General features: G+C 36.0%; 1 protein-coding gene across 5 annotated transcripts in view; it reads right to left on the bottom strand.

Annotated features, from left to right (window-relative positions):
* The window catches only part of csnk1g2b (casein kinase 1, gamma 2b), a 64296-nt gene that overhangs the window by 18185 nt on the left and 20740 nt on the right, over positions 1 to 25371 (bottom strand). For all 5 annotated transcript variants that reach the window (XM_073909650.1, XM_073909651.1, XM_005166859.5 and 2 more), the window contains 4 exons: positions 15354 to 15423; positions 1877 to 2025; positions 1474 to 1708; positions 1122 to 1207 (listed from right to left, as the gene is read on the bottom strand). In XM_073909650.1, coding sequence (XP_073765751.1) covers positions 1122 to 1207; positions 1474 to 1708; positions 1877 to 2025; positions 15354 to 15423 — 540 coding nt within the window. The remainder of the gene's footprint in view (positions 1 to 1121; positions 1208 to 1473; positions 1709 to 1876; positions 2026 to 15353; positions 15424 to 25371) is intronic.

Below are 25371 nucleotides of genomic sequence, written 5' to 3'. Positions count from 1 at the left end.
TTGTTCAAAACTAAAGGAACTTTGGCAGCTAATATTTATATAAAATTTAAATCTGATGCATTAAATACTTTTACAACCTGAGACCATAATTTCAATATTTGGTATTACACCACAGTCCTTATGTTTTGACAAAAGTAAGATAAATGTAATTGCCTTCGCGATATACTGTAGAAGGTTGTACTGATATGTTTTTTCTAACTTGGCAACTTGTTTTAGATCACATAAAGAAGATGGACCCTTCAGTTATTTTAGAACAACAAAACTTTTACTTATAGTTTTAAAATTTTTTTTTTTTTATTTAGTTTTATTTTCTTTTATACATAAAAATATATATATTTTACTTAATAATTTTATTTAATTGTATTTTATTTTAATATTACTAATATATTTGTATAGACCCATAATGTATGCATGTGTGTGTTTTGTTTGTGTGTTGTTTAGAAAAAAAAAGTAAGAGTGAAAAGCTATTTACTGCATATTTCATATTTAACATGTTTAACAAAAACAAAATTAAATAAAAATAAAAAATATATATTTTTATTTTACTACTATTATATTTATTGTATGATTTATTTAAATAATATAAATATATGAAGAACTAAAATATAGAAATAATCAAGCCAGTCAAAATTCTTAAAATATGAGAAACCTTGAAGTAATTAATGATATTGATATTAATAATATTAATGATAAATCAATATTTATTCATAAGAATACTGTGCAACCATTAAAACAGCACTAATAATAATAAAATAAAACATTGAGCAATAAATTAGCATCATAGTAATATTTTAGAGTGTCTAGTGATGCTAAAGACAGGAGTAATGGCTCATTAATATTTTAGAATATTATTTTATTCCTTATATTTGTTAAAATATGTATTTTTACCAATGTAGTCTTGGTAAGCATCATTCAAGTAGGCAGGCAAATTCATGTTCTTTTGTGCAGTAGCGTAAATGTGCAACAAAAAGCTCTCGAACCCGTGGATTACTTTAATAACACGACAAGAAAAGTCACAAGTTCAAAACACTCCTACAGGAGGGGAAAAAATGAAAATGAAAAAAATAATTTCAGGAAATGATGAACACACGTTGAGGAGGCAAAAAGAAAAAAATGCAAACCTTCAAGCCCTGCCAGGGCAAACTGCCTCTCAGGAAGTACATAAACATATGGCCCAGTGCTTCTAGGTCGTCCCTTCTGCTTTGTTCTGATGGGGAAGAAAAACAACAAATGCTATGTGTCACACAGACAGATGCAACAGGTACATTTTCACAGTAAAATGAGATATGATTTTTAAACTACATGATTAAGTGGGTTGCATAAATATGAGTCACTCAGGAAAATGAAAGTATGTCATTTAAGCTGAGTTGCTGATTTATTATTTTTCCTCTTTAGCCAAAAAAGCATTAAATTTAAAACAAACTACACATGGGAAAGTGAAAGAAGATGTAAAGAGAGGTTTATAATGCACACCTTTTCCCAAATGTGTGTTGATACTCATATACCGGGCAGTGCCAGTAAGGCTCTTATGCTCTCGGTATGGGATGTGTTTTTTGGTCTCGGGGTCTATGTATTCTTTGGCAAGCCCGAAGTCGATGATATGAATGGTGTGCTGCCTCTTGGACCCCGGCCGCCCCATTAAAAAATTCTCTGGCTTGACGTCTCGATATATCAAGCTTCGTGTGTGAACAAACTCCATCCGTGTTATCTGAAAAAACAAGTAAGATTGTAATTGAGGACAAAAAATAAAAGCATGACAGAGCTGAACGATTCCTAGAAATCATTTAGAAAAGAGCCAAAAGAATTCCTAAATGTGTAATAAGACAAAGCCAAAATTGCTGATGGAGGCTAAGTGGCTCTCTGACCGGACGCTTACCAGTTGAATAGCTATCATTAGGACGGTCTTGAGGGAGAAAGTGCGGTCGCAGAGGTCAAACAGGTCCTCTAGACTGGGCCCGAGCAGCTCCAGAACCATAGCGTTGTACTTCCCGCAAGGCCCGAAGTAGAAGACCTGAGGAACTCCCTCTGCAAAAGACAAAATCATTGTTTATAGTCTCTCTAAAATCAAATGAAAAGGCTTTTTGCCTGTTAGGATCAATGATTTCTTAAAGTTATCTTTAGCTAATAGCAAGTGGGCTCCAAAATTTATGTTTAAAAGATATAAGCATTCAAAACATGCAGTTTGTCACTTTAGCCAGAAATGAATCAATAATGTTTTTATAACATTAGCTCATATTTCAGTTTCTCAAGAGATCTTCTGACCAATCAAATGCTCTTTAGAATCTGAAGCCCCCTACCCCTTACAAGACATGAATAATAAAATCTAATCTAAATGGAGGAGCAATAATTAAAAAAGGCTGTTTTTCCTTGAATTTCTTTATGTAATGATAAAAATTCATCACAAAAAATTATTTCTATATTTTTGTGAAATGCTGCGTGAGGTATGTTTCGTTGCACTTTTAAAATACACTAGAGGGCAATGTTTATGTGTAATGTGCTACTTGAGGTAGAGCCTTAACGATATATAGCTTCGCCAATTTTATCAGCCGATATGAGCATCTCAACGATGTATTGATATTGGTGAATTTGCCAGAGATATGATTGTTGTTTAAAACCTACTTCACAGAACGTATAACACAAACAAAGTTATTGAAATGTAATAATTACTTGCAGAACAGCAACAGCAGAAAAGATTCCATTGTTTGCTATGCTATACAGTACTAGTCAAAATGTTAGGTACACACGAATGGGTAAGTGTCCTTTTGATTGATACTCTAATATGGATGTGAAGATTATCGGCCGATATATCGTTATTGCCGTTTTGTTACTACCTGATATCAACATCGGCCCCAAAAACCCATATAATTTGGGCTCCAACTTGGGGTACAATTTGTTGTACGTCTCAAAAACACTTCCTTCTTGTACATGAAAATTTGGGGCTTGTCATACAGATCACTAATGCCTAGTTCACACTAGAGGATTTTAAGCCTGATTTGAGCCCGATTTGGAAGTTAACGAGCTCGCCGACAGATCGGGCTGTGATCGGGAAGAAATCTGCGGGTGCACGGCGCTCGCCGCTCTTTATGTGTGAACTACTGAGCAACGCATCAACGAGGCTCGCTGACGCGTCGCCGACACCTCGCAGACGGAAATCCAACATTCAGCATGCTAAATATTCCAGAGCAGTCGGCCGACTCAACCCCACGTGTGGTCAGATGTAGTGACGAGCTACAGCCAATGAGAGAGCATATCAGCATGAGCTGAATGGCTGTGTGTTCAGGAGCTCAGCAGAAACATCTGTGATTGGTCAGAATGGGCATCAGTGTACTCGCTTCATTTTGTGTTAACACAGACATGAGAGTAGACTATATTAACAGTGGAACTAGAATTCTGTAACTATTAGAATTACCATACTGCTCATTCTGATCGTTCTCATATGAAACGCCATATTGTCACAACATATTTACATTCAAAGCTATTATTGAGATATTAAAATTAAGCTTTGAATGTCTGGCATCATATTTAATGACACCATTACCCTAAAAATATAATATTTTTTTGGTAATACAGCCTATAAATATGTAGTTAAGATACTAAAACACTTAAAGGTCTTGGCTTTCATTTTCACTTTCAAACAGGAGCTATTTAACAGCACAGAATTTGCTGTTTTGAAAGATATCTGAAGTAAATTGATGTTTTTGCCATCAGAAAGTTTTGTTTATGTTAGCAGGAAGTTGCCAGGCAAGAAAATGCACACATATTTAAAGTCACAGCGAAAAGTATCAGACATGCATGCAGTTATTTTAACCAATATGGTAATTTAAGGCAGAAATGCTCAGTTCTTTACTGTTTTGTAATAAAAAAAATAACAATGTCAGAAAGAAATACACTGATAGTTAGAAAACGGCAGGGTGTTATAAATATGTTAGTTTTATTTCAAAGAGTTATAAAATTACAAAAATTAAAAACTCTCTGTGCATCTATCCACTGGAACCTTGCAGATAAGTGATTAATCCGCTCATAAATCAGCTGATTTGACGATGTTTTTAAATGCTTTCTCCAAAGCTTGAAAAGCTGTCAGTGATGTAATCAGCACACAAGCAGCCAATAGTGTTCAACTTTTTCTGACGACTCCTCCCTCAAATTTTCATTGGCTGTGGTTTGGTAGCTTGAATGAGCTGATGGGGAATGAGTTGTTGTCTGATCATGTAGTGTGTGACCCCCCTCTTGTGGATCGTTCACGGAGTGTTGCGTAGTGTGAACACCACAGAGATCAAAAGACACAAAGTCAAGTCATGTAGTGTGAACAGCACAGCGATCTGCTGATGTTTAAAATCCTGTAGTGTGAACTAGGCTTAAGAGAACAAATGACCTAAACCACTTCCCTAATAGAATAGAAATATGCACTTCGATGTCATAGTTATACCCTTATATTACATTGCTTTTATCTCACTTGTAAAATTGTGTAGACCCCAACACTGCAAACACCAGAAAAGACATACAGAGATAGACACTTGAGGCAAATGTATTCAATTACAAATGATGTACATCAAGGTGGTGGGTGGTATTAAGTTAATGTTTTGCATGTTTTAATGACCTTTATATGTCAATATGTCCCTTAATATTATAAATATCTTTAGTGTGAAAAAGTGCAGTGCAGTCAAACCCATGCAGAAGTTACACATTTAAAGTTTCACAAAAACATGTAGGCTGATGCATGCATTTCCAATGAGCCTTGCTGCTTTCTTTTTGTTTCAGTTGAAATTACATCTCACATCGAACAAAGCTGTGCATTCCATGGCACTTCAGGGGACCTTTAACAACCAATTTAAAGACCACTTTATAACATCCAATCTGAAACGTAGAATCTGCACCACATTGTGTGGTCCTGTATTATTGTTTTCTTAACGCCACTAAATGTTTAGCCTGCTGTTCATGGGCAGTGCAGGCCACAGTCTCTGACAGGACCCATAATGACAACACTTTGAACAAAACAGGACTAACAAGGCCTTGGAGAGAGAGAGAGAGCACATCATGCAGTTCGTTAAAGCAGCAGTGATGTCACGCTTGCAGAGTTTACAGTGAATGTGAAATGGCTGAGCTGATCTGTCCATTCTCTACCACAGCAAGTACTCTGGGCAGACCCTAAAAGGCTCGTGAAGGAGGGGTCGATGGTTTGAACATCATTTACCAGGACTGTATCGGTTTCATTGAGCCATATGATAGATATAGCACAATATGAGTAAATGTGAAAGTACTGTACATATAATGATATACCATAAACTGACGCAAATATATGCAGTTATGCAAAACATCATGCAAAAAAAAATCTTCATTTGAAAGAAAAATAGGCAGTGTCTTATTAGGCACCGTGGTCAGACTATCTTAATCGTTGTCCATACTGTAGAAATACATCTGTATTTTGTATTATATCTACATTATAATTGAATAATTGTTTTGGGACCTTGAACTTTTATTTAACAATGTTCGGTGTTAAAACTTTTTAAAAAGTCACGTTTATTGACATTATATTGGTTTAGAAGCGATACATTGTTTGGATTGGCGTTTTTTTATTTTTCAGATTTTCTTATTTTACAGACTAATATACGCTCACCGGCAACTTTTTCAGGTACAACTTACTAGTACCGGGTTGGCACCACTTTTCCCTTCAGAACTGCCTTAATCCTTCGTGGCATAGATTCAACAAGGTACTGGAAATATTGCTCAGAGATTTTGTTCCATATTGACATAACATCACGCAGTTGGAGATTTGTTGGCTGCACATCGATGATGCGAATTTCCTGTTCCATCACATCCCAAAGGTGCTCTATTTGATTGAGTTCTGGTGACTGTGGAGGCCATTTGAGTACAGTGAACTGTTATGTTCAAGAAACCAGTCTGAGATGATTTGCTCTCTATGACATGGCGCATTATCCTCCTGAAAGTAGCCATCAGTACATGGGTACACTGTGGTCATAAAGGGATGGACATGCAACAATACTCAGGTAGGCTGTGGCGTTTACATAATGCTTAATTGGTATTAATAGGCACAAAGTGTGCCAAGAAAATATCCTCCACACCATTACACCACCACCAGCAGCCTTAACCGTTGATATAAGGCAGAATGGATCCATGATTTCATGTTATTGACGCCAAATTCTGACCCTACCATCCAAATGACGCAGAAGAAATCGAGACTCATCAGACCAGGCAACTTTTTTCCAAACTTCTATTGTCCAATTTTTGTCAGCCTGTGCAAATTGTAGCCTCAGTTTCCTGTTCTTAGCTGACAGAAGTGGTACCCGGTGTGGTCTTTGGCTGCTGTAGCCCATCCACCCCAAGGTTCGATATATTGTGGGTTATATATATATATATATATATTTATTGTGGGTTCAGAGATACTCTTCTGCATACCTCAGTTGTTGGAGTGGTTATTTGAGTTACTGTTGCCTTACTATCAGCTCGAACCATTTTGGCCATTTTCCTCTGACCTCTGGCATCAACAAGGCTTTGGACCCACAGAACTGATATTTTTTTCTTTTTCGGACCATTCTCTGTAAACCCTAAAGATGGTTGTGCGTGAAAATCCCAGTAAATCAGCAGTTTATGAAATACTGAGACCAGCCTGTCTGGCAACAACCACCATGTCATGTTCAAAGTCACTTAAATCCCCTTTCGTCCTCATTATGATGCTCAGGTTTAAACTGCAGCAGATTGTCTTGACCATGTCTACATGCCTAAATGCATGAGTTGCTGCCATGTGATTGGCTGATTAGAAATGTGTTAACAAGCAGTTGGACGGGTGTCACAATATATTAAAATATATTATTTCAAACTACTAAAATGTCAATATGACACATTGTTAAACTGCAGTGTGATTTTTCTACATCGAATGTCAACAGAGCAGAGATCAACATCCCACAATGCAATTCATAATCAGAAACAAACAGAAAATCTTAAAATACAAAAACTGATCATTTTACATCATATAATAACACTAAATGAATAACTTCAGAAATTATATTTTTAGCAAACTATACATCCACTAATTATTTCTATGTAATCATCAAAACATTCATTAAGTGACTGAAAGCCTGTCATCCATCTGCTTATCAACTAAAAAAATAAATGTGTGTATGACGTTCGATCCAATGGTCAGATAAAGAGGCCCATAAGACCCACAGATATAGTGAGCCCAGGAAAGCCCAGCTCCAGCAGGGATTATAAGAGGATTTACCTGATCGGACAAACGTCATGAGAACATGCGAACACACCTGCCTGCATTTTCGCCAGCAGCACAGATCTGTTTGGAAAGCTCAGCGATGATGGATGTGCAGCCAGGAAACTGACTCATCAAAGCAGCAGATCTAAGGTCTAAACCTGACGCCAACTCACCAATCACAGGGAGGAAAATTACAACCATGCGCAGCTGAAACACTTCCTTGCATTGTCAACATCGTAGGTTTTATAGCATTTCAGATCATAAAGAAAAAATTAAATATGTGAATTACCATTTTTATAGAGAGTTAAAGAAAAGATATTAGAGGAAGTCCAATTTATTAATGCAGTGCGCTAAAAGATGCACAAGAGAGAGGTCTGTAATTGACAATTACAGACTTTTGTACACAAAATTCATAAAAAAAAATGTCTAAAATAAAAATTTGAATACCAATCAGCGCTTCCCACGGGTTTAAAAATTACTTGTGGTTGTAGACTGATTGAAACACACATTGAATTATACAACTTTTAAACAGACAAAAATGTTTTAATTTTTAACAATATTTTTTATTTATTATGACACTGTTATACACGGTTTCTTTTCAGTGGGTTAAAGTAAAAAAAGAAATCCACTATTTCTCTTACTTTTATGCCATTCAGGAGTCTTGTTCAGCCACTGACAGGTCAAATCTGCTTCTCTCTCTCTTTCAAGTTCAAAACAAACTTGAATGCCAAAGCATTTTAGATATGTAATAGCCTATGTAATAAATTAACATCATCACATTAATAAAATAATCAGCAAATGAGAAATAAATAACAGAAAAAGGAATAAAAACAGACAATATCTCTAAAAATGCTAATAATTACATTATTAAAATGTGCTTATTTAAATAAGACAAATGCACTGATTAACCATTACTAATGGTGTACATATATTTTGTCTTTTAATTCTCTCCAAGTGTATACTGTAGTAAGGAGTCGTTTAGATTTAAGAATGAATTGTTGAATGTTTCTCTCACAACTGTGCACGCACTGTTAGTTGCAAAGCCAACAGAAAGTAGGCTTAAGCAAAAAGGCAATGCAAAAAAAAAAAACACATATGATTAACTAACGTTAGCTTCAGAGAGCAAAAGCGGAATCCTGGACATTTTATAAGATTTAGAAACCCAGCCAGACAAATTTTTTAAGTGCCAAAAACAAGGGTCTGGGTCTGTAAAGCACATGAGTGTCTGTGTAAATATTGACGCTTTGTGCGCACACAGAACAAATGGGTAAACAGTCTACTCAATCGATCGTGGATGTTTGGTTATATTAGGCTGATACAAAATAGTGCAAAAAAAAAGGATGCTAATAATAGTTTAAAAATACTTAAAAAATAATAAAGTGTCATTAAATATACTTTGGCAGCCCACCAAAGTAAAGTCTATGTGTGGGAAGCGCTACCAATAATCATAATAAAAATAAAACGTACTAAGAAATAAAATATTTTTGCTTAATTCAATTTGGCCACATGATTTTAAATATGACATTTGACAATATGGCTGCATTTACACTGCAGATTCTGTCTGATGGTCAAATATGATTGAGACTATATCGGATTTTTTTGATAACCTGCTTAAATCACCTTTTAAATGTGACTCTTAAATGCGATTGACTGCATTTACACTGTACACGGCAAAGACGCATTGACTAAATTGAAAAAAATAATAATAATAAAAATAGAGCGGGCGCTGACTGACATCTGATGATAAAAGAGCGCCCTTTACATTTCTGTATTTAATCTGTTCAGAGTGTTTCTTTTTTTTTTTTTTTACTGACAAGTTGTTTTACTATAGTTTATGGCAGAAAAGTTCTCATTTGGCCATCTTCTTTTAATCTAGGCTTTTTTAAACCAGTAGGCATCTTAATTCCAATTCCATAGCGTGATTTATGCACATGATGCAACGGTTTTAGTTTTTATTGTTTACGTAGTGGATACTGCACTTTCTCTCTTTTGTTAACATGCTTAAATACTTGTACTTCTTGACAATATAAAAGCTTTTTTAGTCCTCATGCATGAGGTTTGGGACTCCGCTAAAGTCTGTTCTGAAATGAAAGCATCTGAACTGACGTCATTTGCTATGGTTTTTAATTATGCGCTACTCACATTGACAGGTGAAAAAACGATCTACCTGCTTACACTACAGACACGAGAACACAGATCCAATTCATATTGGATAAATTTCTACATATGAAGGCCTGAATCTGATTTGAGCAAATCGCAATGCATGTGAATTTTTCCTGCTTACATCTACATGGTGTTATATCCGATCTGTGCAATATTCGAGAAAAAAAAAAAAAAAAAATCTGAATTAAGTCACTTGAACCATGTAGTGTAAATACAACCTATGAGATTCTGATGAAATACAGAAAATTGGCAAAAAAAGATCAACAAAACAAAATAAATAAATAAAAAATAGCATTACTGGTATAAACTAAATAAATATTAAATATCAATATATTATTCATAATGACAAAATAAATATAAATAAAATGTAATAAGTATTAATAAATAACGTATAAATAATAAACATTTAATAATAAATAATAATATAAATAAAAATGAAAATACTACAGAATACAGTATTTTATTATTATTGATTAGTATTAATAAATTTATACATAACAAAATAAAGAAATGCTCTTAAAGTAGCAAAACCAATACTTAAAAATGTGGTGAGGTGGCATCAGTAGCAATATAGAAAAATATATATTTATTATTAATGTTTTGGTATTAATAACATTTTTTTATTAATGAGGGTTTAAATATGATTTTAGGTTAAATATTTAAATATGGTTTTGACTCATATTTCAGGCCCACTCTCTGTAAGCAGTCACTAACACACCGTCAGCTCCCCTTTTATCAGCCTTCTGTGCAGCGACACTAAAGTTCAACAAGGAGATTTTTCTGCCATCTCTAAACCCCACTCGCTCACATCACTAACTGGGCCTGAAAGAAAACAACACAACTCATTGTTCATCAAACACATGTCCTCTCAGACGCACTGGAATGTCAAAGTTTAGCACACGAAGGCTGGCGTATTAAAGATTCAGCATGCAGCCGGAGAACAACAAGGCCCTGATTCCATTAGCAGGACAGTAGAGAAGAATCAGAGGCTGAAACGTGATCGTTCCCAGTGTGATTCAGGAGATGAGAGGGCTTGCGTTATCCACCCTGCTGCATAAAACATCCTCAGCTTACACTGCAGAGAGAAAGAGAGCCATGAGCCCCCCCCCCCCCTAAATGTCAGAGATTGAACACAACGATTGAAAAGCCACTAACCAAGTCACACCATGCTAAAAATAACCAGAGAGCTTTAATCAAAAGCACAATAACAATTAAACATTTAAACACGAGCTATTTTAGCAGCGATCGGCACCAGCATTTTCTCAGTTTGTTGCCCTTTTATATGGCGCATGCTTTAAATAATTGACAGCCTTTATGACATTTAAAGTGCAAAACATTTAAGGCTGATGGGCAAAGCAAAGATTTGTATTTGTGATCACATCAACAATGTTGCATTAAAATATGGGCCCAAAATTGTGCTGAGAAGGTGTGGAAATACACCAAAGAGGTATCCTAACATGACCTGGGCTCTTTTTCCAGCATGGTAGAGAATTAACACTCCTCTTTAGCTGCAGGTTTAAGGAGCAGAGGTTCTCCGGTGGCTTAAGATGAGTCTCACAATGGCAGATCCTCTCAAAGGATTCTCTGCTGGGAAAGCTGGAGGCTCTGGTTTGGTTGTCGCCTTTTAGGCTTCATGAAACATTTAGATCTAGATTTCACAACTGTGAATCACTGGAGCCCCCGCTGGCGTGTTTGGAAAGCGATGTTCACTTTGAAGTGATGGATACGCATTACCAGAAGGTAAGGTTGCGTAAGAGCCAGTGTCACGTTGAAGAGGTTGAGTAACTTACGATTATATTTCAAAATAAGAACTATATAGGACGAACAGGAAAGCGGTCTGGAAAATCCAAGTACATCAACTTTCAAGATGCACTCTCTGAACCGCAAGACATGACCATTTGTATACCAGACAAAGAAAAGGGAAGTTGTATTTAAAGGTCAAGGTTTGACTTTCAGGGTACTTTCAGTGATCCTGCAACCATTTGTTTTTACGTGTGTTCAAATTTCCTCTTTTTTTGTTAAACTATATCACTATCACAGCTCGACGAATAAAATAACTCTTCAATAAATTGAAATCAGAATCATCAGCCCTTCTGTTTATTTTTTTCCCAATTTCTGTTTAACGGAGAGAAGATTTTTTCAACATTTCTAAACATAATAGTTTTAATAACTCATTTATAATAACTAATTTATTTTATCTTTAAGGTATTTAGGCAAGTTATTGTATAACGATGTGTTGTTCTGTAGACTATCGAAAAAAATATAGCTTCAAGGGGCTAATAATTTTGACCTTAAATGGTTTTTAAAAAATTAAAAACTGCTTTTATTCTAGCTTAAATAAAACAAATACAACTTTCACCAGAAGAAAAAATATTATCGGACATACTGTGGAAATGTTCTTGTGCTGTTAAACGTCATTTGGAAAATATTAAAAAAAGAAGGGAAAAAATGCAGGGAGAACCATCAACAATTCAATAATTTCTATTTAATACAGCCCCTTTAATATAGAATTATTTGCCCCTCTTTGATAATTTATTTTATATATTTCCCAAATGAACAGAGCAAGGAAATTTTCACAGCATGTCTGACAATATTTTTCCTTCTGGAGAAAGTCTTGAATAAAAGCAGTTTTTAATTTTTTAAAAAACCATTTTAAGGTCAAAATTATTAGCCAATCTAAGCCATTTTTTTAGAAATATAAAAAAAAAATGAAAGAAAAAAAAATCAAAGGGAGGCTAAAAATTCAATTGTATGTGGATACCAGTGGTGAAAAGAGTACTGAAAAAACGTACTCAAGTACCGTTACTTGCTAAAATATGTAGTGCAAGTAGAGTGTAAGTGTCTGTTCTAAATACTACTCAAAGTATAATACAATTACTAAAAGTCTAAAAGGACTGAAAAGTAGAGAGGACAATGTTGTAAAATGATTCTGCCTTATCTTGCCAATTAAAAATCTAGCTTACATTAGTGCCACTTTGTTTGTATGTGCAAGTTCCATTATTTACCATTCAAGGACTATAAATGTGAAAACACATTACCTTAACATGCAATTTAAGTATAAGAAAACAACAGGAAGCAGATTTCAGAATGCGTATTATGTGTTTACATGTGAAATCTCAGTACTAGGGATGCGCTGATCAGGATATTTGCAACAAATACAGAGTACCTATTTTTTGTCTTGGTGATTGGTCGATACCGAGTACCGATTCTGATGCTTCAAGCTTTATGTAACTTTGCCATTGCATAAAGCACATTTTCCCTAAAAGTATGCTACATAAGTGGAGATCTCTCCTTACATAAGATAATAAACTAAGGATGCTGCATGTAACCCTATACATTATTATTACCGCATATAATCTTAAACATGTCTCTTATAAACATTTAGTATGGACAGAAGCAGCTTTAGAGAAAATCATAGATAATATGCGGGAGACTCACAGAGCTTCGGCAGAGGTCATACTGTTGGACACAAGATGAGGGCTGATTGCTCCGCTTGCATCACAGCAGCTCAAAACACTGGATATACAATGGTTGCAACAAAGAGACCATCACTCGCAGGAGTTGCACCAATAAACTGTATAAACAGAGATCGCATCACATCTGTGTATATTTTAGCTGCTGTGACGCATGTGCAGCGATCGCTTACGCACTCACACATTATTTACCTCCGCACATGTTGTAGTGCTGCTATACTGTATAACCAAGGTGCGTATGTGTGTCTTTCTCTGCTTGTAAACTCAAACACCTGCGATCAGTTTATAAGATCAGCCAGATTGTAGACTACCGATAGAGTCAATAAATGTGATTACTGGCCAATATCGATCTCCGACCAATCAATCTGAGCATCTCTACTGAGTACCTAATGGGGAAAAAAATTAGCTGACGATGTCAATGTTGACTAGCAAGTTACAAATATCCAGAAGTTGAAAACCTAGCTCTTTCAGCACTAATAGAATACATCTAATTTGAGTATGTATTTGAAAACGTAACATTCTGTAGTGACTTTAGTTTTTGTTTAAGACCATTTTGCAAATTTAGCCATCGTACAATAGGCATCGTTCATCTTCTCAGTGTAATGCAGTCTAATCTCAGTCTTGCAGTCATTGCGTGTCAATAACGCATGCTCTTGGGATACTTTTAATGATTCAACACTGTATATGTTTGTTGTATTTACAAGCACCCATGTTTTGAGGTAGGTCTGTCTGGTATAATTTTTGTATGCACGATTTGATTAGACGGAATCCATGGGACTGAATATTCCACTTAATCACTGTAAACAAATAAAAAAGTAGGAACTGCAGGTTGAAAATAGTGCAGTAAAAGTACAGCACTAAGATGTACTCAAGTAAAAATACACATTATTTACACAACTTAATAAAGTAGAAATCCAGAGAGAAACTTCTCAGCTCCTGTAAGTTGTTTATTGTATTACTCTACACCACCGGTGGATGGCAACTAACATTGTATTACAAGTCACTATGTACATCTCATGACAATCACTTGGTCATTCGCAGATCTTCATTGGCATTGCCACCGATAAAGAGAGCACAAAAGAAAGCAATCCATAACAACCCAAGTAAATCACTTGCAATTTCACACTAGGACGACTAAGTAAAGTCTGCTGTTAGTCTTCGGTTAATAAATTGTTGGAGTTAGAGGCTCAGAATATGTACAGCACAGATATATTTTTACTCCCTACTAAACATAATGGCTGAGTGTTTGAGTTTCACTCTCCATGACTTGACATCACAGTAAATGCACTATTCCTATTATTATCAATGCATGAGCAGCATATTTGGCACATCGTAAACGCACCATAAAAAGTGTGTAATCTTCTGATTCACAGGCTGGCTCCAGTTGCTTGGCTAAGGTTTTGCAGAAAGCTAAAACTGATTATTGATAAACATCATAGTTGATGTTGTTTGTTTTAACACACGTTGTTTAGAATTATTAAGCATTTAAAAACGTGCAATTGGTTCCTGTGGTTATGACGATTATTTATTTTGTTGAAGTATTCCTTTAAAACAGACAATAATAAAGTAAAAAAAAAACAAGAGATAAATGTTCACACTTCCTTCAGCTTCATGAAAGATAAAAAAAAAAACGATAGAAAACTAAACACGACAGCAGCATTGTTTGTTTTCTCTTTGTGTACTGCTTAAAATATGGCTTTCTTCTCGAAAGGAATCAGTCACGTGCTGGACATTCGATAATGGCAACCCAGCCACGAGGAGTGGCGTAGATATAAATATAGCAGGCCTGCCCTGCACGCCTGCACTTTCACTGGCTATTAATGTTGCAGGGGCGGCAGCAGTGGCTCCGGTGAGCTGGCAGGGGATCAGATCCCCGCTCTGGAGACGGCCGTTCACTGAATGAGATCTTTGCATTGCAGGGTGGCTATGAGTCGATGTGAATAAGAGCAGCACTTCATGTCAGTCAACCTTCCGGTTCAGCGATCAAATAGATGGATGTATCAAGGATTTGTACAAGCTGCTCATCCTTTTCATTGTAAGGCTTAACAGGATCAAAGTTCAGCCTTCTGGCTTCGCAACATGTATGGTAATTACAATCAAAATGGCCGGGTGTTGCGCTCCAATCACACAGCTCTGAGATTTAATCCATTATAACCTCAGTCATAGAGCAAACAACTATTTTAATCTGTGAGGGAGACAAACTGGGTCATTATAAGCCCAAATAAATAAAATAAAAAGACAACACTGTCTAACAGTGGCCTTCAAACTGGATAATTCTCATCTTATAACCCCCACCATCCCAAATTCAATCCGACCCTCTTTTTCACCATCATTTGCTGCCGATAAGTGAAGCAGCCACATCAAAAGGCCGAAGCTCACCGCCCCCATGATTCTCAGCACACAACTGAAGCATGATCACTCTCACACAGGATGAGGAGGTGGCGACTTTTCACAAAACATAAAACACATGATTCTAGAAAGGATGTGGGTCTTACCTGAATTTCCCAGCTGTTTATAAAATCTATACTCCAAATGGAGTTGAGGCGCTCTTGATTTGATTGGCTCCTGAAAGACAAGAAATAGACCAGGCATTAGAACAAAGCAACAGTGAGATTTAGCCATGCATATGTGATTGCATAGAACTGAGACAGAATCTGTCTATTTCTGCTGAGAATTTTCTTTAAAAAAATCTGAGGATTTATGCGGCATCATTTTAGGAGTATCATAACTACAAACTTAATACATGAATTTAAAAAAAACAATAGTTTTTCTTTAAAACTTTTATTTCATGTTTACAATGCAAATTCAATTAGATCCACTTATTTGGTAAACAAAGTACAATATCGCTACTAAAAGACAGAGAATATTACTTTACAAACTGTATTGAAAATAAATCCTTTCAACATTTAAATATTAATGATATTATATCACAATAATATTAGTGAAATTGATTTAAACTGAATAAATATACATTTACACACATTTACACAAGTAAATGCATTGACTCAATTATGGGTTAAAAATCTGCAGAAATCTGCACGCGCAGATTCCGTGTGAGCCTACAAAAGAAATAGGTTATAAATTTTATGTATTCTTGACAAATACAAGCATTCCTGTCTTTTATAAACAAAACAAAATAAATAGGAAAAATACCCAAGGAATCAAAATCTAGGTGATTTTTTTTCTTCAGATTTTCACTAAAACTGTGGATCTTAATAATTCATAAAGAGAAAGTCAATAGCGATAAGCACTTTGAGAGTAGAGTTAAAAACATATAGGAAAACCAATATTAAAGCAGCAGTAGGTGATTGCCTTCAGAAACATGTTTTGTTGTGTTGGTTGAAAGTCTCTTCACATTCCAATATTAATGATTAAAGTAAATGATCTCAATATATTAATATGTATTTTTATATTCTGGGTAAAACATAAGACTTAAAACTGTTTGTCCAATTGAAATTTGTCGGGCAGAGAATTCCCATAATTCTGATAAATAGCCCAAACTGTCTGTCAACAAATGTAGACTTTTACATCTGCGCACCCAATCACGCAGATCTACACATTCAAGTACACACAAAAGAGAGAGACAGCGATAAAAACAAATGCTGAATCAAAACTTTTTAAAATCCTGAATCAATATTGGAGTTCCTTTAGCACGCTGGAGAAAAGATGACACCATGGCTAAAGTATTTCTTTTAGACAGGTAATGTTATGTTTTAAAAATATTTTAGTCAGACAAAGCTAATATGGCTTTTGTCGATTTATGTATGGGTTATATGGACAGAAGATTTGTTCAGCAACTGAAATCTTCCAGTGAAAGATTGATGTGACTATTTTCTATTTCATAAGAGACCTTTTACAGCATTGATAATGTAGGTTTTTATTTAGTTTAACAACGAAACACAAATAAATAGCACTATTCTGCCTAGCCTGCTTTACTGAGGTGTAGATGGTTTATATTCACATTGGTTCATTTTTTAACAATAAACCTGTGCTCCCTATATTGTTTACCATGCTACTTTGAATATTTGCTCTGAAATAGCAAGTATGGCTTAGTAATAAGTGTAATTCCTGCACGCCGCTGGCCAACCACCAAGCACAAAATATTGCACATTATGACCATTTTTGTTTGCTACACAACTGAAAACATGCTAGATATAATATAGTTTTCATTCAGAATTGTAGTATTTTAAAGTACTGTAAAGTTTTCTAACTGGCGAATGACATGATCTCGTGGGTTGTCTACAGTCAACTTTAAGGTGCGTGTTTGTGTTTCTGGAGGCCTGACTTTGGACGGCCGGGGTGAAAATAAATAATACTAACAGATAGCATTTTAGCCGATAACCTACTGCACCTTTAATATCGGCTTCTGAAAACATTCTAACTTTATGAAACTAATTGATCATCCTAGTAAGAAAGATTTGTTGAGGCTGTTTAATAAAGGTAACAATGTTTCAAATATTGTTCAAAAGAGACAAAATATTGTTGCAACGGGTAATAATTTAGACTTGCCTGCACATATTTCTTTCCTGTAACTGCAGACTTGCATTTTAGGAATCATCAAGGACCACAGTTTCAGCTAAAAACTTTTTTTTTTACTTCTATTAATAAAAAAACAATAAATCACCAACATTTTCGGAAGGCCAGTGTGATTTTGTAAATCATATCTCATAACATCATCATAACATAATATTTTCGTTTTTAGTTGTACTATTCCTTTAATACAAAACTCACATATGCCATTTGCTCACTTAGCTTAAGACAGGGGTGTCCAAACTCAGTCCTGGAGGGCCGGTGCTCAGCATATTTTAGGTCCAACCCCAATTAAACACACCTGAACCAGCTAATCAAGCTCTTTCTAGGTATACTAAAAAAATCCAACCAGGTGTGTTAAGTTGGAGCTAAACTGTGCAGGGCACCGGCCCTCCAGGACCGAGTTTGGACATCCCTGGCTTAAGATAAATGATCAAAATCTGAATACAGATAGTGCATGTGCTCCTCTGAAAACTAAATCAGAGAGAGAAAAACAGAAATAAACACAAACAACATGACTGTATCAGTTCTCACGACCAAACCAGCAGCTTATGTTCAGTCACCCTCCCTCATCTGCTTTGCTATAAAGAATCCATCCCGGCTCACTTTATATAAGTCAAAAGAGGCTGCCTGGAAAAAAAAACTTTCCAGTGGTTAATGGCCTGTAACAGAGAACACACTGAGCGAGTCCTCAATCAGGTGTCAGGTTACAGTTCAGCAGCCTGGCCTCTTCATCTCCCAGCTAAGGGTTTTTGCAGCATCAATCCACCTGACCACAGATGTGCAAGCATATTCCAGACCAGGGCCAGAAACATGACCTTAATGGTGCAGCAGCAGCAGCAGCCGGGTGATTAAAGCTCTTTGGCTGCTAATGCAAAAATCATAGACAATATCAGGTGTGTTAGTGGGTGAACCCAATAACACTAATATCCACATGTAGAGTACTTAACCTCAGGCAGCTCCAGGTGGACTTCACATGCAATTAAGAGTACTGTAAATTAATTTAGATGAAAAACATCTGCAAAGAATATATTACGCAATTATATTATATAATACTTTGAGTGGGAAAATAATTGTTTATTATTTCCCCTCATGTATTATAATACTACATTTTATGTCTATTTTTTATATCATCCTTTCACAGTCTTTTTTGTATTCTTTATCCTACAATTTTTTTTTAAATATATACTTGCATAAGAGTAAATACAAATGAAAAATAATATATGTACACTATCATTTACAAGCATATTTGAACAGTTTATTATTATTATTATTATTATTATTATTATCATTATTATTAGATATTAATTTTTTTCTTTTTTTTATATTCCCCAAATGATATTTAACAGAGCAAAGAAATTTTTACAGTATGTCTGATAATATTTTTCTTCTGGAGAAAGTCTTATTTGTATTATTTCGGCTAGAATAAAAGCAGTCACTTCAGGGGCATTAATAAGCAAATTAATATCGAAGAAAATCAGCATGTAAGTAATATGGGAATCTTTTGGTCACAGACAACAAACTAAACCAGGGCCCTTATGTACAAAGACTTGCCTTGAATTAATACTAAAACATTGTGTACGGACAAAGCTGTACGTGTGCGTATGCAGTAAAAAATTCAGATGTATGAAACACTGCGAATGCAGAATCCCACACATTTTCTTTTTGAACATCCGAATTGGAGGTGCTCCTATCGGAGGTAATGTAGACCAGAGAAAAACTGTGTTATTTGCAAGTTTGTCCTCCGAAATTATTAACAAAAGAAAAAAATAGAGTGGGATAGTTTAGCTGACGCGGTTAACGCAGAGGGGTCAGAAAGAAATGGACCGATGTAAAGGTGCAATTTAAGAGGAGAACAGCGACGCACCGTCAAAGTGTAGACCGAACAGGCAGGGAAACTAACACTCTTTGAGGAGAGAGTTGCCTCAATTGTGGGCAACACTTTACTGTCTGGAGTAGTATCCATGTCTGTGGAAGACACAGATGTATTACACTTTTACACACTTTGTTAGGGCGGTATAGCAGCACCCCTCTGCTCTCAAGGCAGCGCCACCAGCATTTCAGCAGGTCAATCGCCCGCTCTGCAACTGACGAGTGTGAGAATGGGCATCATTGTATTTCCGCTCTTGGTCAGTTTGTTGGTTGTTAACAGCCACATCTTTAATTGATAATTTTGGTCTCCTAATATGCAGTAAAAATAATTAAGCTCAATAAAAAATTTAGTAAAAAAAAATCTTAGCTGAAATAATATCCAGCTAAATACATCACTCACCAAAAAGCAACCCATCACGCACCCTGCCACCTTGGAGCTTTCGGATTCGACCGATGACAATGTTCTCTAATAAGCCCAACACTGCCATTGCCATAGACTAAGGGTCGTATACATTTGCAAATGCTTTAATATGTTCTAAATCACATAATTGGTAAAAAAATAAATAAATAAATATTGTGTCAATTAACCCATTTTATCAATTATAAATTAATAGCAAAATATTTTCACATGCGTTATTGTGAAACTTTGTAGTGTGCAATTAACATAATTGCCTCTAGGAGTCGCCAATGGAAATAAAACAAACACACAAATACACGTACACCAGACATGAAGTTGGCGCAGACCAACGCACATTCTCACGTTAATTTCATCATTAGTAAATCCAAACGTGAACGTGAAATCTGGTGTACGAAAGGTTTTTGTGTGTACGCAGCATTGATACAAGAGGCCCCTGGACATTAGTAAGAGCTGCCGCAGAACTGTTGCCACACCATTATAGAGATAAAGCTTGAAATCGTAAATTCTGTCAAAAAAAGTAATAAAATCGCAAATAGATATTTTCCAGCTTGTGATTGCCTGCCGGGTGCTTTAAGTTGAGGTGCTATATATATTTTTTTTTTTAGATTCTTTTTATATTTACTGCTGAATTTATGTTATTTATTACTTGATTGTTTAAGCTACCTCACAGAAGCGTTATGTTTGACAAGAGAGTTGTTGAATGTTAAAAGAAGGTCAATTAAAAAAAAGGAACATCCTGGATCTGTTTCTTCACTCTTTTTTTTTTTTTTTTTATGTATTATAGAAGTATCGAATGATGATGATTCAAGTGGAAAAAAAACCTTATCGGGACATGCCTAATTATTATTATTATTATTATTATTATTATTATTATAAAGTCTTATGTTCACCAAAACTTTTTATTTATCACAGATACAATAAAAACTGCAATATTGTTAAGCGTTTTTGCCATTTAAAATGACTGTTTCTAATTTATTTCTACATGTTATGTTTATTACATTTTAAAATGACTAAACAAAGCAACTAATGTCTGTGATGGTAAAAATCATTACTGCAGAAACATATTATCATCAATGCTGCGCTATACTTATTTTATTTTTATAAAAACCATGATGCAGTTTTCCAGATTATTTAAACAAATATTAAACATTTTAAAACAAAAGTTTCCAGTTACTGCCCATCAAGCAAACGCATCCCTGCACAATAAAAAAAAGGCTCACATTGGCTTTGCAATGTAAATTCAGTAGAGCAGTGGCTGAGGCAGATAAAACACTACAGACTAAAAGGGCCCTAATGGTTCAATCCAGCTCATGTTACTTGCTCAGAAAACAGGCAGACACAGCGGTGCAGAGCTGCATCTGTTGAGCTGTGATGTAACAGTGGTCAGGCAAACACCGCTCTTTCCTGGAAGAATAGTGAAGGGATCGGACAGATTAAGCACATCAGAAAGTCCATCCAAATCTCTCAGTTTAGGGGAAAGTGTGGGAGGAAAAAAAATTATTGACATAACGCAAAGATGTAAGCCTCTGGTAAACATCTAAACATGCTTGAAATGAAACATTAAGAATTATAAATAAATAAATCCTACAAAATATGCATTTGGATCTCTGGGAACCTCTTCAGAGTTTTCATAGGCCTCGCTAACTGCATCTCTAGTATCAGATTTAATGACATGGAAATTATCTGAAGCAGTTAGTGGATTTAATGCAAACATTTGACACGCAGCCTCGGTTAATGCAAATGGGCATCGTCATGAATCACTGCTATAAACAGGATGCCTAAGGCACTGGCACAGGTTCGTATTGTAAGTGCTGTGCCCTGTGTAAATAAACACAATCAGAGCCCTGTCCCAAAAGCAATGAACAACTCCACCCAAAACCACAGACGTTCCCAAAGAGCATTACATTAGAATGTCCAGATCCCATAGGAGAAAAGTACTATGAGCAAAAACAAACATCAGCAAACTATTCAACAATGAAAATGAACATATGTGTGTGCTAATTCAACAGATACAGTCACAACTCATTTCACTGTTGCAATATTGTGAATTTCCAAGAGAAACTGGTTATAAGTGGAAATTAATTGGATCATGAAAGGGGATAGTTCACAAAAAAAATTCAAACTCTGATCATTTACTCAACCTTCACAAGCGAAGCTATTTTGGGGACAACATTTTACTAAATATCTTCCTTTGTGTTCAAAAAAAAAAAGGATCTCATAAGTGAAACTATAATGGAAAATAAATGATGCATATTGACAATTTGTGTGAACTTTTCCTTAAAAAGTGGTTGCTCATAGGGCTGGGCTGATAAAACGGTATCGGTATTTATTGACTGAACAGCATTGTCAATATCTTTACAAAAAGCTTGGTATAGCGCTATAGTTCAAATAACTTAATATAATATGAAAAATAATAATGTGGTTGAAAATTAAAATGTGTCTGCCGAGCGTGCATCTTTGAAGGAATGCCATTAAGCTTCTGCGTCAAGTGACCGGCGTAACCCACGGCGCAGGCAACGCGAGTGGCTGTGCATTTATACTTCTGCGCGCTGTCTCTGTTGGTCTGCATTAACACTTCCGAAACGCTAGTTGGCAGTGAGGTGTAAATGTTCCTCTGTGTCGAGTTTCTTCTCTTCTGTTTTGCTTTTCCTGAACACTTCCGGGATGTACAAGTGGCTCAAACTCGGCTCGAACCGGCGGACGTGCAACAACTTTAACTATGAGGTAAACACAAAACAAAACTTTCAATCCGGAGCTCCTTCACGGGACTCCACACTTGTAAACAATCGCTCGCGCCATTCGCGCGGCTCTCGGTCCCACCCAGACTCGTCAGCGCTACCAAGCCGACAAATCACAGAGCTTACGCTACGCGTCGTTGCGACGTGTAGTTACATTTTTTGAGAGGTGCACATCAGTGACGGCGATGGCCACGGCGAAGGGCTATGCGTCAGCGCCGTAGCATACGCCGACGTTTGACGCAGAAGTATAAATCAGCCTTAAACAGGGAGTGACCCACACATAGTGTGCAAGCGGCACACACGTGACGCGCTCGCATTTTCCAGGCAAACATCGTAAACATCTCAAAAATTAGACTAATTACCTCAGACAAACACAGTGCATCCAAACACTGCAGTGCTTTTTAATTCTCTTCATAATTAAAAACATGTATCGGAACCGCAGCAATGAAATCATGCACCATGCACTTTTCATGTGCTTTTAGACTCCATACGTGAACTAGGGTTGGGCCGATAGACGATGCCATCGTCCATCGCCGATGGCCAATAGACAACACGATGCTGAGCCGACATCACCGATCCTTCGCCCTGCCCTCATCGCAAACCCGCTCATAAAAAATACACACTTCTGCCCTATTTAAACTGATACGTCTTAGTATTAAAATGCCATTTTAGAACAAAAATGATCCACATCCACACTGTTTTACCTAGCATTTCTGAAAAGCCCTCCATCCACTGAAAACGCACATCACCTGACCACAAACAAACACAAACAAAGACACAGCCACACACAAAGCCACACACTGTCATGCGCTCCTCTGAGATCCAGAGAGCAGTGCACATCAGACAGTTTATTAGGGATGTATTGCTGGAACGCGTCTCACTATAGTTGTTAAACATGATATTCAGACATCCCAAGTCTCCCAGAAGATCTGGAAGTCTCACATTAAACATTGTACGATGCCAAACTGGTTGACATTGCCCAACCCTAACGTGAACAGACTCTGGTTGGGTTTCGTCTGTGTCACCTTAGGTCAGGGTATTAACACAAGCGAAAATGAGGGCTGTGACAAGCAGCAGTGAGGAGATTGTAAATACAAAAGGATGCAAGGATGTCGCCAGAGTGGCTTTTTGGTTTCTTTTCTTATGCAACACAGTCACAAGGACTTCATCTGAAAAATGTTTCAGCATAGTGGTAATGTAGTCATTCAACTTCACAATTTGTTAGGTATTTAAATAAGGATGGTTGGTTACTTTACTTGAAAGCTCAGATTTGATTATCATAATTTGATTTGTTTAGAGTTCGATCTTTACCTTATACCCTTTTATTTATCACACGTAGGAGTCTCTTTAACTCTTTTGCTTGTTTTATTATAAGATATTGTTTTTTAATAAGATATAAGAGGCCTAGGAACATTGGTAGAAAAGGAAATGTTATTTAATCATTCATTAATAGTCCATAATAAAACCAAAAATTCGTATTTTAATAACTAGTGTGACATTCATCCAAAAATGAAAACTTGCTGTTTATTTACACACCCTCAGACCATCCAAGTTGAGTTTTCACTTTAGTAGAAGCTTTTTGGCTGAAACTGTGGTCCTTGGTGATTCATAAAGTGCAATTCAGTGGCTACAGCCACTTTAAAAGTTAAAAAAGACAGCTAAACAAATGAATACCAGTAGCTCCTGTCAAGAAACTGAGATCTTGTGAAGCTAACAGGCTTGGAAGCATTCACAACAGCCATGCATCAGCTCACCTGTGTGCGACCTGTGAAGCTGGATGTGTCGTAAACACATCCAGCTTCCTGCATAGATCAATTGTTTCACTTCATAGGACCTTAGGTCATTGTAAGGTGCATATGTTTGGACTCTCAAAGTGCACAGAGCACAGTTTTAACTAAAAACCTTGTTCTGTTGAAGAAAACACATTGAATGGCCGGAGGGTGACTAAATAAAGAGTGGATTTTCTTTTTTGAGTGAACAACCTCATTAATGTGGCCACATGTACTGCTGCTTTGCCATAACTTCAGCATAACTTTTCTTAAAATAAAAAAATAAAAATTGAAACAGTATGTTCAAGTTAGTGCCCTAACCATGTAGTATAAATATATGGAGAACTCCTAAACAAATGTTTTTTTATAGAATGTCAGAAATAATGACCATATTGGTAAAAAACAAAAACAAAAAAAGTTTATAAATGTAACTTTTGTTACTAGTTTATCGAGACGGATTATTGGTGATTGGATGGGTGCTGGCCTGATAGGGTAGCTTCACACGTACATAAGAAAATTGAGATCTGTTTAAACGATTTAAAACCTACATCACCATATTGCCTTGCAGTGAATTTAAGAGGTTTTAAGGCCTAACATTTTGTTTTGAAATTTAAGACATTTTAAGACTTTAGGACCCAGCGGACACCCTGTTTTCAAGCCTATTTGCTTCAGTCTCCCCTGATTGTATTGTATATAACAACAAACAGCCTATATATGTGCAGTAACTAAAGACATCAATGGGTCAAAATCAGTTCCTCTTCAATTTACTCAAAGCGAACATGAAAAAATCATCTAGGCACGCAAGAGAGAGAGGGGATAACCACGAAAAGCATTTGTACAAATTGAAGCTTTGATGTCATTACAAACCTTGAGTGATGATACTAAGCAAATCCACTGCGCAGAAATAATTCAAGAGGCCATGATGTAATTTTAATGTGACACTCAGTGTCTTTACACTCATGCCATTATGAAACGCACATAATCCAAAAAAAAAAAAAAAATGACTGTAAGAGGTTGTTAATCCTTTGTCAGTCACTTGTAATCGATGATATCATCTGCTGCATTAGAGGACTTTATTACTTTATAACATGGAGGATAAAGTATCACTGGCTACAAACATTACTCAATTATAAATACATTTGACGCAAGTTGTTTTACGATGAGCTAAAAAATGTAGGTTGTGTTT

The sequence above is a fragment of the Danio rerio genome, chromosome 8 (genome assembly GCF_049306965.1).
Source record: "Danio rerio strain Tuebingen ecotype United States chromosome 8, GRCz12tu, whole genome shotgun sequence".
NCBI classification, from domain to species: domain Eukaryota; kingdom Metazoa; phylum Chordata; class Actinopteri; order Cypriniformes; family Danionidae; genus Danio; species Danio rerio.
This window is presented reverse-complemented; position numbering and strand designations above follow the sequence as displayed.